At 44.7% G+C, this 14,382-nt stretch overlaps 1 protein-coding gene across 1 annotated transcript in view; it reads left to right on the plus strand.

Annotated features, from left to right (window-relative positions):
• The first annotated feature begins 2,618 nt into the window (after window positions 1-2,618).
• DGKD (diacylglycerol kinase delta) overlaps window positions 2,619-14,382 on the plus strand; it is a 30,272-nt gene continuing 18,508 nt past the window's right edge. The window contains exons 1-12 of the mRNA XM_065411246.1: window positions 2,619-2,687; window positions 3,249-3,381; window positions 4,234-4,340; window positions 5,091-5,216; window positions 7,040-7,142; window positions 7,666-7,828; window positions 9,741-9,849; window positions 10,640-10,779; window positions 11,920-12,004; window positions 12,669-12,763; window positions 12,871-12,970; window positions 13,134-13,407. Coding sequence (XP_065267318.1) covers window positions 2,634-2,687; window positions 3,249-3,381; window positions 4,234-4,340; window positions 5,091-5,216; window positions 7,040-7,142; window positions 7,666-7,828; window positions 9,741-9,849; window positions 10,640-10,779; window positions 11,920-12,004; window positions 12,669-12,763; window positions 12,871-12,970; window positions 13,134-13,407 — 1,489 coding nt within the window. The 5' untranslated portion in view covers window positions 2,619-2,633. The remainder of the gene's footprint in view (window positions 2,688-3,248; window positions 3,382-4,233; window positions 4,341-5,090; window positions 5,217-7,039; window positions 7,143-7,665; window positions 7,829-9,740; window positions 9,850-10,639; window positions 10,780-11,919; window positions 12,005-12,668; window positions 12,764-12,870; window positions 12,971-13,133; window positions 13,408-14,382) is intronic.

The following is a 14,382-nucleotide window of genomic DNA, read 5'->3' on the forward strand; positions in this document are numbered from 1 at the left end:
CCTAGGTGGTGGGAATAAGGATGTGTGACTTTGGCTGAGATCCTCTGAGGCAGGTGAGGCTGCTTCTGCTGTCTGCATGTATGGTATGGCAGGTGCCCTTCGTAACCTGAGACCCAGGAGGGGGATGCAACCAGGTGACGATCAGGTGACTCTTTTCCCTGGGAAGCGAGACAAAGACCAGGAGGAGGAGCTGTGTGTGTGTGTGTGTGTGTGTGTGTCTGTCTGTCTGTCTGTCTGTCAGAGGTCGGATTGCTGGTAGCTGGGCAATCTGCTTGGGGAACTGAAAGAGGGGAAGTCCAGGGCATCTGGCCTGGGACTCCCCAAGATGGACTTGGCTGAAATCACTGATTTCTGTGCTAGCAAGCTGTGTTCTACTCTGTGTTCCTGTCAACTAATAAACCCTTCTGTTCTACATTCTGGCTGAGAGTCACTGCTGACTGTGGAGTTGGGGTGCAGGGCCCTCTGGCTTCCCCAGGAGTCCTGCCTGAGCGGACTCGCTGCAGGAGGCACACGGTGTGGAAGGGGATGCTGAATGTTCTGAGGTCAGATCCAGGAAAGTCGAAGCTGTGTAAGCTTCTTGCCCTGGTGACAGAATGCTCAGAGAGAGGAGGCATGCTACACCAGAGTCCTGACTGGCTTCATATGAAGTAGTTCCAGAGCTTTGGCCTGGTGACTCCGTGACAAGTTTAAAACTCCATGTGGCCGCAAAGCAAGTGGCCATGATGGAGGAAGCAGCAGGAGAGAAACCACATGGAGTGGAGGGCCTGGAACAGTTTATCAATAAGAGTCAGACAGTCAGGTTGTTTTGCAACTTTCACAGTCACTCGTGATGAAAGTGTGTGTGACGGGTTGGATCACAGAAACCCCCTTGGGAGCTGCCACCTAATGTGCCAAGACTACTTCTGCTCCTGTTTTCCCTGCCAGCTCAAGACTCCAGCACCCTGTCTTGCTGAGCCAGACATGCCCATCTGCTCCAACAAAGACCCAGGGTCTGAATCACTTGCCCCAAAGCTGCAAGTTTACCTGGAAACAGCTCACAGGAGTGTGCTTGTCTTTAGCACTCAGATGCCCAACTCCCAATGGGGTCTAAACCCAAATAAATCCGTTTTACCCTGCATAAAGCTTATGCTGGGCAAACTCATAAATTGTTCGCCCTCTATAACACTGATAGAGAGATATGCACAGTTGTTTGCTCCCCCAGGTATTAATACATACTCTGAGTAAATTACTAAATAAAAAGTGATTTTATTAAATACAGACAGTAGGATTTAAGTGGTTCCAAGTAGTAACAGACAGAACAAAGTAAGTCACCAAGCAAAATAAAATAAAATGCGCAAATCTATGTCTAATCAAACTAAATACAGATAATCTCACCCTCAGAGATGCTTCAGTAAGTTTTTCTCAGACTGGACACCTTCCAGGCCTGGGCACAATTCTTTCCCCTGGTACAGCTCTTGTTCCAGCTCAGGTGATAGCTAGGGGATTCTTCATGATGGCTCCTCTCCCTCTCTGTTCTCTTCCACCCCTTTATATATCTTTTGCATAAGGCGGGAACCCTTTGTCCCTCTGGGTTTCCACCCCCCCCCCCCCCCCCCCCACTGGAAAAGCACCAGGTTAAAGATGGATTCCAGTTCAGGTGACATGATCACATGTCACTGCAAGACTTCATTACTCACTTGCCAGCACACACATATACAGGGAGACTCACAGGTAAACAGCCATCTGCAGACAATGGGAGTCATCAAGATTCCAAACCATCATTAATGGCCCACACTTTACATAATTACAATAGGCCCTCAGAATTACATTTTATATTTCTAGTTTTAGATACAAGAGTGGTACATTTCTGCAAATAGGATGATCACACTCAGTAGATTATGAGCTTTGTAATGCTACCTTACAAGAGACCTTTTGCACAAAGCATATCCCATTTGCATTATAGTCACTTATTATCAATTTTTTTATAAAACCATGTAGACTGCACAACGTCACAGTGTGCATTGTTGTAGGATAGGATCATATCCTGGTTTTGAGGTTTTTAAGTAATTGAGAGTTACAGCCTTAACTGCAGTGTACCACATATTTTGCATAGGAATGTTAACTGGTAGAAGTTGGCATGTTGCCATGTAAACAAAATAAAATAGAAATTGGTTTAATATTGTTCAAATTAATATGAAAAATTCCATCAAATGTTTATTTTTAAAAAAACCTCATGCAATATCCATGCAGTTAATATGTTGACATTGCTGTTGTATGATTGATTTCTGTATTGTGCTGTTCTTTGGATGACTCTCCAGTGCTTTTCTCAAACTCTAGTTATTAATGAGTTCAGAAGTCAGAGTAGGAACAAAAAACTCTTCAGCTCTGTAAACCCTACGGAAAGAGAGTGTTGGCCTCAGAGGCAAGCAATACCATTAAAGTGTCATTGCTCTTTGCTCAGAGATATACAGCTGATTGCTGAGGCTGTCCTCAGAAGCAGTTTAATTTCATGTGATAAAGGTTGTTCTTATTCCATGTACCCTGCTTTCTGTTCTTCCTGGCAGCCCTGGGACTCACCGTAGTGATTTTCTCTGTCCTGTCAGGTTATCACCCCGTGTCGGAAACTCATCCTCTGTGCAGATAACAGAAAAGAGATGGAGGATTGGATTGCAGCACTGAAGACTATACAGAACCGTGAGCATTTTGAGGTAATAGAAGAACTCTCTTATTTACCAGCTGCGTTTTGTGCAGTTCCTCCCACATAGCATCTGTTTACGGGCTTGACCCAGTGCCCATTAATGGGAGTCCTTTCATTGACTTCAGTGGGCATTGGATCAGATCTTATAAACGAAACCTCCAAACTGCTGCCTGTGCACAACTCCCTCTTACAGTGACTTTTGTACTCTGTACACTCCCCTCTTGGTGAGTGTTAGAACACTTACCACAGGATAGGTAGGTACAGAACACATACCTCGCACCCCGTGTCTTCAAATGCTTGGTGTCAGCCTACCACCATTGCCCTGACTTGTCACACCTGCTCAGGATTCAGCCTCTTGCAACTGCAGTGTATCCAGGTGCTTGGTCTGTAGCAACCGAACTCCTTGTCCTTCTAAGTGCTTAGCCTGCCTAGTGTGTTAACTGCACAAGGCCTGCCCTCTCCCTACCCCCCAGGAAAGATTGTGCCTTTTCTGTCTGTTATGTTTGAGTTTCTCTCTTAGGAAAACTCTCAACCTCCACCTTAGGGTTTACTGTACTGTATTTATTTTAAGTCTACGCAGTACAGTATGGACCATTTCTCAGGGATGCATAACTGGTACGCCTGCTCACATGCTCGGCCAACGTACTGCAACGTGTGCCGGGAGGCATTATCTGGGGTCACGTCGCATGGACTCTCATGTGAAGGTAAAAGAACTTTATTGTCTCTCACTCAGGGCATATTGCCATGGTGACTCACTAGTGTATTCCAAAGATCATTTAAAACAATGGATCTGTTGTTCACTGTCTACAGAATGGGCCAGAAGAAAAGTGACACCAAACACTCAGAAAGCTACAGAGTGTGTAAGAATGGAACTCTTATGGGCTTGATCCTACATTCCTTTTGCTCTCAGATTCCTGTTGGCTTCCTGGGTGCATAACGAATGCAGGATCTGGTCCTTAGAGGGCTGTAGGAAGATGATAGTGTGTGTAGTTTTAATGCTTGTTCTTATGTTGTTGGATCTGGCAGTGGTGTGGTGAAGCACTTATTTTTGATCTGCCAAGATCATTACTATAGAATATTAGAATTTTCCAAATCCGAAGTGTGAAAGTATCCGTTTTTGAAGAATCAAATTGCAAGTGTATTTTTTATTATTCACAGCAGCAAGTGCATATAAGTGTTTGAATCTCAGGAGGTTAATCTTGCTCAGCTTTGGCATAGGAGACATTCACAGCTTCTTGTGGCTCATACTTCTAGCGTGGAGAAGGTTACACCCATGATGTATAAAGGGGTGCAGGCATATTTTACTGTACATATCATGTCATATTGTACAATCCAGTGGTGAAAATGAGGAGCAAGAGTTAGCAGTTAGAGCAAAATAGAGGATTTTAACCAACTCAGTGCATTAAGCTCTGATAGTTTTGCCATTGCTAACGAGGCAGAGGGTGCTCTCTTTCGGAGCAGACATTTGAAGCTCTGTGTTTCACTGCTCAGTCAGCCTTTATGCTCATACTGTATGTGTTCAGTGTTAGGATTAATTTATTTTTCTTCCTCTTTAGTATGCAAGTTTAAAGCTCACAAACGGTGCGCTGTCCGGGCAACCAACAACTGCAAATGGACGACACTGGCGTCTATTGGGAAGGATATCATTGAAGATGAAGATGGGGTATGTATTGGCCTAGACCATGTCCCCTCTGGGTTGGAATAGCTGGAACTGTGGAGTCTACTTTGCATTTGTCCCTCCACACACGCTGCTTTTGAGAGATCAGGGTGGAATGACTAGAAGCAACTGAAGCCTTCTTTCCCCAAGTCCTGATGTGGAAAAATTAGACGGAACTGCATGGCCCGAGGCTATAAAAAAAAAAAAAATACTGGCTGGCAAATACTCTGTACAATTAACTGTCCTGTGGAAATAACCGACTTTGTCTTTAAATGCAAATGGTATGTAAAGCCACTTGATGTCAGAAAGTGATGTTCTTTATGAAAGAGCCTTCCGTTATTACTCATGTGTTATATTGATAGGATTCCATGATGGCCAGAGACATAACTGTAGAGTTATGGACCATCAGAACATGGTGCTTTGAGGTTGAGTAGTTAAGGGTGTGGTTCCCTATGTCTCAGTCTTGGGAAAGGAAGGATGGTCCAGTGGTTAGGGCACTAGCCTAGGACTTGGGAGACCTGGATTCAAGTTCCTGCTCCGCCACAGACTTCATTTGTGACCTTGGGCAAGTCACTTAGCCTATCTGTGCCTCAGTTCCATGTAAGTACTTAAGATCGATAAATAGGTGTTTCCTAGAGATTGCCCTTGCTGGCCTTAAGCATCACATCTGTGTGTGTCTCATTGCTACACCATGTCTTATATTCTTAGAGTTGTAGTCTGGAATCTCACAGTGGTCCCTCTGTGCTTGGTTTGCAGATTTCAATGCCACACCAGTGGCTGGAAGGAAACCTCCCCGTGAGTGCCAAATGCATGGTGTGCGATAAAACATGTGGCAGCGTTCTGCGCTTACAAGACTGGCGCTGTCTCTGGTGCAAAGCCATGGTAAGCTGAGTGAATGTGGTGTACCTCTGTGATAGTGTCAGCTCCTCACTGCTCGGTGTACACGTGGCTGTGTGCTCTGTTAACTGCTGTTTGTGTGAAGCGACAGTTGAGGCCAAGCTCTCATTCAAATGTATCCATGTTCTTCTTTATGTCATTGGTGGCCTGCAAAGGGTAAGAAGTAAGGCTTGTGCCTAGTTGCTTCACTGGGATGTGAATATATAAGGCCTGAAAAGCTTTTTCACACCAAAAATACTCTGGATTTTTTTCTGACTGTGTGTTCCCTTAGAAATACCTGGATTGTCATGTCTATCCATCGTCCTTTTACCAGAGGTCTTTGATGAAAGAATCTAAAGTGTATAGGGTGTGTCCTTGGCCCTTAGCTGCAGTGGGTGGAGATGATGAATCTTTAACAAACCACTGTTTAGAGCTGAGTAGGTATTAACAGAAACAAACAACAAAGCAGGGGGTTTTAAACCACTTCAATAAAAACCATTTCCCCTCCCAATTCAACAGGTTTCACTTGCTTAATATCTATGACATCATAAATCCTGCTAGTTTTCCAGTTGGCTATAGGGGTATTAAGGGGAAAAAACAGTACATGAATTTCTCATGTTAAAAATAAACAACAACAGAAATTAAAAACAAAATAACCCTTATGCCGGGCCTTCTCCATACATCAGAAAGGAGCAAAAAGGTCACTAGCCTAATTTCTGTTTACCTATGCAGGGCACTTTATCACCCTCCTTTCTTTCTTATCTTACCCCACACCATGTCAGTTGCACCCACACTGTGTATTTACCCTACTGCCTCCCTTCTCTCTGCTTTTCCATTCTCTGTGTTCCCTCTTCCACTGCTCCTTTTTCTTTCCCAACTTTTCATTTTATTCCTACTTTCTGTGTCCCCACTTGGGCCAAAATGTTGAAAACTGGGTGCCTGAAATGAGATTTAGGCACCTGAGTGGCCTGATTTCCAAAAATGTTGAGCACCCAGCTGTTCCCACTGAGGTGGGTGAAGTTATACCAGGGATTAACTTGGCCCAGTGGGTCCCAACCTTGTTATCATGTGCTCTGAGTGTCAAGTGCCCATCTCGAAAGGAAAGGCAGTGTGTATAAACAGGAAGGGCTGAGGAAAGCTAACAGAAGAGATGAATGAACTGTGAACCCAGTTTGCTGCATGGGGTGTATCTATACTGCAGCTAGGAGCGTTCTGCCTAGCCCAGGTAGACAGACTCTCATTAGCAGAGCTCGAGCTGGCATGCTAAAAATAGCACTGTGGACATTGCGCTCCTGCAGAGACTTGGACTAGCCAAAAGAGCTTAAACCCAAGGGATCAGTGTGCTTGAAAGCCCAAGGTGCAACATCCGCAGTGCTAATTTTAGCACACTAGCTCAAGCCCTGCTAGCGTGAGTTTTGCTCTCAGCTGCAGGGTAGACATACCCTTGGGTTTGTCTACTCAGGAAATTTAAGACAATTAACTAAAGGTGTGAAGTTAATGTGCATAAGTGAAAATGCTTTAAACCTGTGTTTAATGTAGCTTATGAATTAAGGCAACTTCTGAATGAGTGTCCACATGGTTTTCATGCACTTCAATTTATGTACATTAACTTCACACTTGTAGTTAAGTTGCCTAAATCCTCAAGTAGACAAGCCTTTAGACCGCTTTCTTTAAAATATTTTTGGTCACTTCATACTGTTGATTCCCATTTCTTTGGATGCCCCCCCTATTTCCTGGCTGTTAAAGTCCTGTTTTCAAAGTGGGATGGGTTTCTGCATTGTGGAACAGGACCTAGAAGGATCTGGCTGAATACAGTTTTATTATTTCAGGTACACACAACCTGTAAAGACTTGTTGCCAACTAAGTGCCCTCTCGGCCTCTGTAAAGTATCTGTCATCCCTCCCACGGCTCTGAACAGCATTGATTCAGATGGTAAGTATCCACTAATATCTTCCCCTCTCTCTTTCAGTTACAGGCCTTTCAACTAGATATTTTTACCCCAAGGCCCTGAACTGAATTCTGCTAAAATTTCAAGTAAAACCCAAACTGGAGGTTTTGGCTGAAGCATGAGAATGAATAATCTTATCAGCATTGAGTTCCTTGGGCTGTTTATTTTGATATTACATTTAGTTTATTTGCTATTGCCCCCAAAGTTTGCTGCAGCTGTTGTTGTTCATACTGCAAAATGCAATTTTGGGAGGTGGGGAAGCTGGCAATTCAAGCATCTGGCTAGAAGAACTGCAACATTTGACCTCATGATTGGTGGAAGGTGGTTCGTGCTGGATTCAGTGCTGTGTCCATTTGGCTTACTCTGCGTATGTCAGCACCTCAGAGAAAGAATTAACTTCTTCATCCCTGTGCTTGGAGAACGTTACTGCGAGGTGTGAGGTTGTTTCTTTCTTTGCCCCTCCCCTAGTGCAGCTTCACCTTTTCTGTGTTCCTTCTTCCCATTCAGGGTTCTGGAAAGCCACTTGCCCCCCGTCCTGCACAAGCCCCTTGCTGGTCTTTGTCAACTCAAAAAGTGGAGACAACCAGGGTGTAAAATTCCTAAGAAGATTCAAACAGCTGCTGAATCCGGCACAGGTCTTTGATCTTATGAATGGAGGACCTCACCTTGGGTAGGGAAATATTCTCTGGATGAGCAGATTCCTTGTAAATATCAAAGAAATAGCAATGATTGACTCTTTGATTTAAAATCTCTCTCTCTCTCTTTCCCCCCACACTTCCCCCCCCCCCCCAAAAAAAATCTAGCAAGGATACTACTCCTCAGAGAGAACTATATATATGCAGAGTGTGGAGGGGCTTTCCCTAGCTGTTAATTGAGTTACTGATCAGCCAAAACCAGATCTTAATGTTGAAATGTGTAATTTCTATTCTCCAATAACTGCAAAACAGCTGAAGGATTTCCCTGAGATTCCAGAAGCTCCCCTCTGGGATGAGACCAAGCATGGAAAGCTTCAGCCCCAAAAAGCAAGTTATGTGAAGACAGGCTTCTAAGAGCCATCCTGATCTAACTATTACTGTTGCATTTGCTATGATGAGAAACAGGATATTGTAGATGGTACTTGGATGCTGTCAAAGTGAGCTGTATAGAAATAGCTGCAAATAAAAATGACATCCATGGAATAAACTTTGACCTCCACCCTGACCACTAAGTCATTGCTCCTGGGCTGTTTCTAACATCTCGAGCCTCGTTCACATGGGAGAATGCCTTTTTAAAGAAAAAAAGCCCATCACACGTGTTTCCTTTTCTATTCCCCCAATATGGCTTTAGTAAAAGCAGGAATTTCAAACCATACTGAGTTGGGGTCCGAGATCAGGCAGCATCCACTCCTGGACCATGACCATTTTAAAATCTAATAGCTTGTGGACTATTGTAGCTACCATAGACATTTTGTTCACCTTAGCAGGATGCAAGATAGTGGACCTGAAAACTGAAGCACTCTGATTGATGGAAAAGTTATATTAGATCATTTTTAGAGGGTTATAAAATTAAATAGTACTAGTTATTTCCTCTCTCTGCCTGTATGGTTGGATTTGTGGTACTAAGGCACATGTTTTCAAAGGGGAGGGATATGAAATATAGTATCAAATAATTTTATCTAATTTTTAAAATTGCTTTTTTGTAGAAAAAGAAAGTGGCAATAACAAAATAAATGATGGTGTGGTATAATGTTCACTGAGTAATTTAAAACTCACGCCAATCAAACCGTGCACCACAAAATGCCATCATCTATGACAGCTTTTTCTCAATGCTGTGGTGATTGCTTACAGTAATATGATTTTTCTGTAGTGCTGTAGCAAATTTATTTAGTACAGGCAATACCCTTGGATGCTTTACAGTGAGAACCACAGACAGCTTTTAAAAAAGGTTGATTTTTAGGCCTAATATTCTGAACAGTGTCCATACTAGCCCAGATGAATGGGAAAGTTACACTTTTCTCGGTGGTGAGTTGTTTTCCTGGTTGCAAAGCAGACAAGGCAGCAGAGCAATGATTTGCAGAGTACCTTTGTGACAGAATTGTGAGGTTTAATCTCCTGTTCCTGAACACGTGCATGTACTGAATCCCCATTCTTGCAGTCTTTCTTTAATTGGCATGGCTCTGAATATGGAGGCACTGAATTCAGAACAATCCAAATAATCCATGACAAATAACCTAACTGTATGCAGAACACCAAAAATCTGCAGACAGGTATTAATTCAGCAGATTATCAGCTGCCAGATATTTGTTTCCTCTACTGTTGAGAGTAAAGTAGGCTGATGCAGAAGTGGAGTGCCCTGGTATAGATTCTCCATTCTATACAGTGAATAGATATGAACATTGCACATAGCTGTATTTATACTTCCTTTTTACAATGAAGAATTCAAATTCACCCGAAATCTAGCAGTGACTTGTGTTCATTGAAAAAACAGCCTAGTCAAAGCTACCCAGCAAAGTTTGTAACCCAGATTGAAATAGCTAATCACTCCTGTTTCTTTAGTAGCACATTATTCTTCCCATCTGTTGTTTTTTTTCTTTCCTCCTGTAGTTTACGTTTATTCCAGAAATTTGACACTTTCCGGATTCTGGTTTGTGGTGGGGATGGAAGTGTTGGATGGGTTCTGTCCGAAATTGACAGCCTCAATCTTCACAAACAGGTACCTGCCCACAGGGCTTGTCCATGTGTAAGAATGAAGAACAGACAACCACGGGTGAAGAGGACTCTGATCAGACAGAAATACAGTTGTGCCAGGAGTGAAGCAACTAAAAGCTTCCCATAGCCGGTGCTCCTGCAGTAACTTCTGCTGAATGGGGCCGGGCACTACACTAACAGTGACACCTCTCACTGTCAGGGCTTCTACACAGTTCCCTCCTGTGACAGCCAGGTATTGGAGTAGCTCTGAGCATTCGCTCGGTCCGTGCTCCTACACCATTCCCTACATAGATTTCTCCTGGGAGAGAGCTGGGACTAGCTCCCAAAAGGCCAGCGCTCCTACTCCAGTCCCTCTAATAATTCTAGGAGAGGGTGTGAGTCCCTTTGGTATCAGAGTCCAGGAATAGCTAAATACTTTCCCAAAGTGAGTGTTCTGTGTGCTGTGTTAATTCTGGAGATTTTCTCCTGGAGATCCCTGTGCCATTCCGTTAGGAAAGGCAACAGCACCACCTGGTGTAAAATGAGAATATTGAGCTCTGCCCAGCTGTTGAAAGGTTTTCTTTGTAGTGGATAGGTCAGGAGTATCATTGGAATCTACTCCTCTCTCCGTTCACAGCTTTTTCTGGTTGTGCTCAGTCCTAGCTGGCGTCCTCTTTATCTTATGACTAGTTTTCTCTCAGGGATTGATCTAGGTTGGGAATCAGTGAGGTTCTTCTCAGTGTTATTTTTGGATGGATGGGGCTTGCGTTTTCTCTTTTGGATATCCATATTGGTCTTCTTTTCTCCTGGTGCAGTGCCAGTTGGGAGTGCTTCCCCTGGGTACAGGAAATGACCTTGCCCGGGTGCTAGGCTGGGGATCTGCATGTGATGACGACACCCAGCTACCACAGATCCTGGAGAAGCTGGAGAGGGCCAGTACCAAAATGCTGGACAGGTGAGTGTCAGCCCAACCACAACATCCACATCTCTGACTCAAGTTCTACCACCGAGTGTGTGCTAAGCTCTGTTCTGAGACATCAGCCTGCCAGGACAGTCATACTGTTCCTGACTCTTATTTGCCTGAATTACTGACTAGTTTCACCAATGGTTCCCCATTATACTCAGTTATCAGGGCAAAGCATTCTTACATTGCATATTACCCCTGCAGAATAATCGCACCAAGGAGATATTGTGCAATCTAGAAGTGATTAGTAACACCTGGCAGGAGAGAGGCAGAGGTCTCCCCTTACTGCCCAGAGTTACACATGCATCAGTGATGACTGTAAAATGAGTTTGGTGATTTCAACCTAGTCCCAAACCACTACACCGTTTGGTATGGATGATCAGAGGAGATCTAAGGCTGCAATAAACTCATAGTAGTTAGATATGGCAAGGATGTTATGTCATTTTGTACATCCGCTTCCCTATCCTGCAGTATAGTCTTGAGCATTATGTCATGTCTAGAAGTTGGGTGGTGGAGTTGGATAGCACAGTGAAATTGACATGGTCCACAATCTCTGTACTCCAGAAATCTTCTCAGTGTAACTTGGCTGCATTACAGTCTGTGATTTTGCCATCAGGTGTTCACTCAGGATTTGAAATAGCTATTTCATGTCTGAATCAAAAAGTAAAACTGAAAACTGAAGTGGACATCTGTACTGCTAGTGTTTATTTCTAGATCAAGCTGACACTTAAAAAATATATCTGCAGCAGCCTTTGAGAGTTGCGCCATGGAAATTCTCATAGCAAAACCTGCAGGTTTTTTCTGTTAGAGAAGGTGGGGGTAGCGAATAGGGAATACTAAGGACATGGGGATGGAAAGGGATGTTTGTTTGGAGGGTATCACTCCTTCCCTTCCCCCAGTTCAAACCCCTTTACAAAGTGACATGCTGTGACACTAAGCACCCCTGTATGTGACACATGCATCTATAGGAATGCGGTCTTTTTTTTATCCTGAATGCGCATGTGCATAGCCTTCCATTCAGGTCATATAAAGAGCCCTTTCATTCTGACTTAGTCCACGGTTGTTTGTATTTCTCATGGCGAGAAGGCCATCAGCTTGGTAGTAATAGTTGCAATGGTTTCATTTCAATAGGTGGAGCATCATGGTGTATGAAACCAAACTCCCTCGTCAGTCATCGACTTCCACAGTCACTGAAGATTTCAGTGAGGATTCTGAGGTACTTAGCCAGCTGCAAAGGGCTGAAGACTGGAAGGGGATTCAGCAGCGGATGGGCTCAAACCAGACAAGGGAGCGGGCTATGGAGAAGAGAATTTAAATGAAGTGGGCATGGGCTCTACATCAGAGGGGTGACCTGCTGTAGAGAAGGATGGGAATTGGGCTGCCGAAAGCAATAGACTCTTAAGGAGGCATGATAGGAGATAGGTTGCTGCAGAAATGGGGACGCTTCCATATTAGGCAAGTGAAGGGCTGTAGAGGAATACAGGTTGGATTGGAAGTTATATTGGCTTTTCCGTACACTGCCATACAAGCTGGCATGCTATAGGAGCTGCTGAAAACTGCACAACGTTCTCAGAATCATAAAAAACCAGTGTTTTCTATTCCCAAGTGGATAGTCCTGAGCCCCAACTCTGTACCACATTGACAAGCTGGTAGAAGTTTGTTTCCTGATCAGATAGTCACGCCAGACCAGTAACTGTGATCTGTACCGTAGAGCTCTCAGAGGAAACCCAAAGAAAGTCGAGTGAATAGAAATCATGGCCCTGCACCTTAGAGTGCACTATGGGAAGCCCAAGTGTAACACAGCATATGGGAACCCTGGCCATGGGCCTAGGTGCACGATGGGAACAATAATCTAACAGCTTGTTTCTGGCTCTCGCCAGGTGCAGAAGATTCTCTTCTATGAAGACTCTGTGGCTGCTCATTTGTCCAAAATCTTGACTTCTGACCAACACTCTGTGGTCATCTCCTCAGCCAAGTGAGTATGTCCAGGAGAGCCCATTGCAGGGGATCAAGGGGGAAAAGTCACCCTGAGAATGGTGAGCAAACCTGTGAATGACTGTCTTGCCTGCCTCCTTTGCCTAGGGTGCTTTGTGAGACAGTGAAGGATTTTGTGGCTCGAGTAGGGAAGGCCTACGAGAAAGCGACGGAAAGCTCGGAGGAGTCGGAGGTCATGGCCAGGAAGGTATGTTGGGAAAAGAGCACTTCAAATGTAGAAAGGAATGGGAGAAAACCACTCTGCTGTCAGAGAGACCCAGCTGGCGCACGTACAGCAGCAATCCAACAGGCAGGGGGCTACCCAGTTCCACTGGTATGATCGTGCACAAACCTTCTGCTTTAACCTGCAGTGCTCTGTCCTGAAGGAGAAGCTGGACTCCCTTTTGAAGACATTAAATGATGAATCTCAAGCCTCTTCGTCTTTGTCAAACCCACCTCCCACCATTGCAGAGGAGACAGAAGATGGTGATGGATCTGGCAGTGCTTGTGATTCTTCTAGTGACCACTCCATGGGATCATCATGCACTGCCCGTCCCCAGATATTCCGGCCTAGAGAGCAGCTAATGTTGAGAGCCAACAGCCTGAAAAAAGCCATTCGTCAGATTATAGAACATGCAGAAAAAGGTAAGAGGTGCGGGATCCTGCCTGCAGTTCATTGTCTGCTCTTGGGACATGTACATTGCCTTTACTCCAGGGAGGAGCAGGATTCATGATTTAACCACAACATTCCTGATCTGTATGACAATCTTCCAGTAAGCCTGTATGCATTTTTCCCCATACAAAGAAGGGTTCCTACAGGATTGACCTTCCACCCCAGGCCACCAGTTAGAAAATCTTTGCCATCATATGGCTGTTCAGTGCTATTCTCAGTCTGGCCCCAGTTAAAGGGCCCACATCAAAGGCATATAGTAAGAGTCCTAGCCTCTCCATCTTCATATCACACTGTAGGACCCACCTCTTCAGTAAAGCATTCCCTAAAGAATCAGAACAGAACCAAACCTGGCAGCTGGGCACCTCCTCCGTCTCTTCGGACTTAGCATTTCCCCCTCTGGTGGTGGTGGTGGGGACTGGGGTAAATCAGCACCGCCTGGACAGCGTTTGTCTTTCCCCTCAGGGTTTATTTATTAGTATTGCCAAGGCAGGCCTCAGGGCAGGCCCAAGGAGCGCTTCTCCACTGAATAAAAGAAACAAATTCACAACACAAAATAAAAGGGGGATACCTTTCCCTGCCCCCTCTCTGCGGGTTGGGGTGTTGTCCTGTTGTTGGCCCCAGGATGCCAGTCCTTCTAAACAGGCAGTCAGGTTGGTTGTTTTCCCCCATTGGGGGGAGAGCAGCCTCTCACCCTGGAGAAGCCTTTCTTCCTGCTGCCACTGGCCCAGCAGCAGTTTGTTTCCCCCTCCGTCACCCCCCAGAGGTTCTGAAAAGTTGCAGGCAGCCCTTAATTGGATCCATGTGTCCCTAGTTGACCTGAGGTAACCTCTATTCAGCTTGTAGGGAAGGGCCTTTATCATTCATGGGCGAATATACCTGCCTTCCATCGTTCTCTTACAGCTGTCCAGGCTGACTTGGTCACACAGCACACTCCAAGGTAGAAGGCA

This window comes from Emys orbicularis, chromosome 9, assembly GCF_028017835.1.
Source record: "Emys orbicularis isolate rEmyOrb1 chromosome 9, rEmyOrb1.hap1, whole genome shotgun sequence".
NCBI lineage: Eukaryota > Metazoa > Chordata > Testudines > Emydidae > Emys > Emys orbicularis.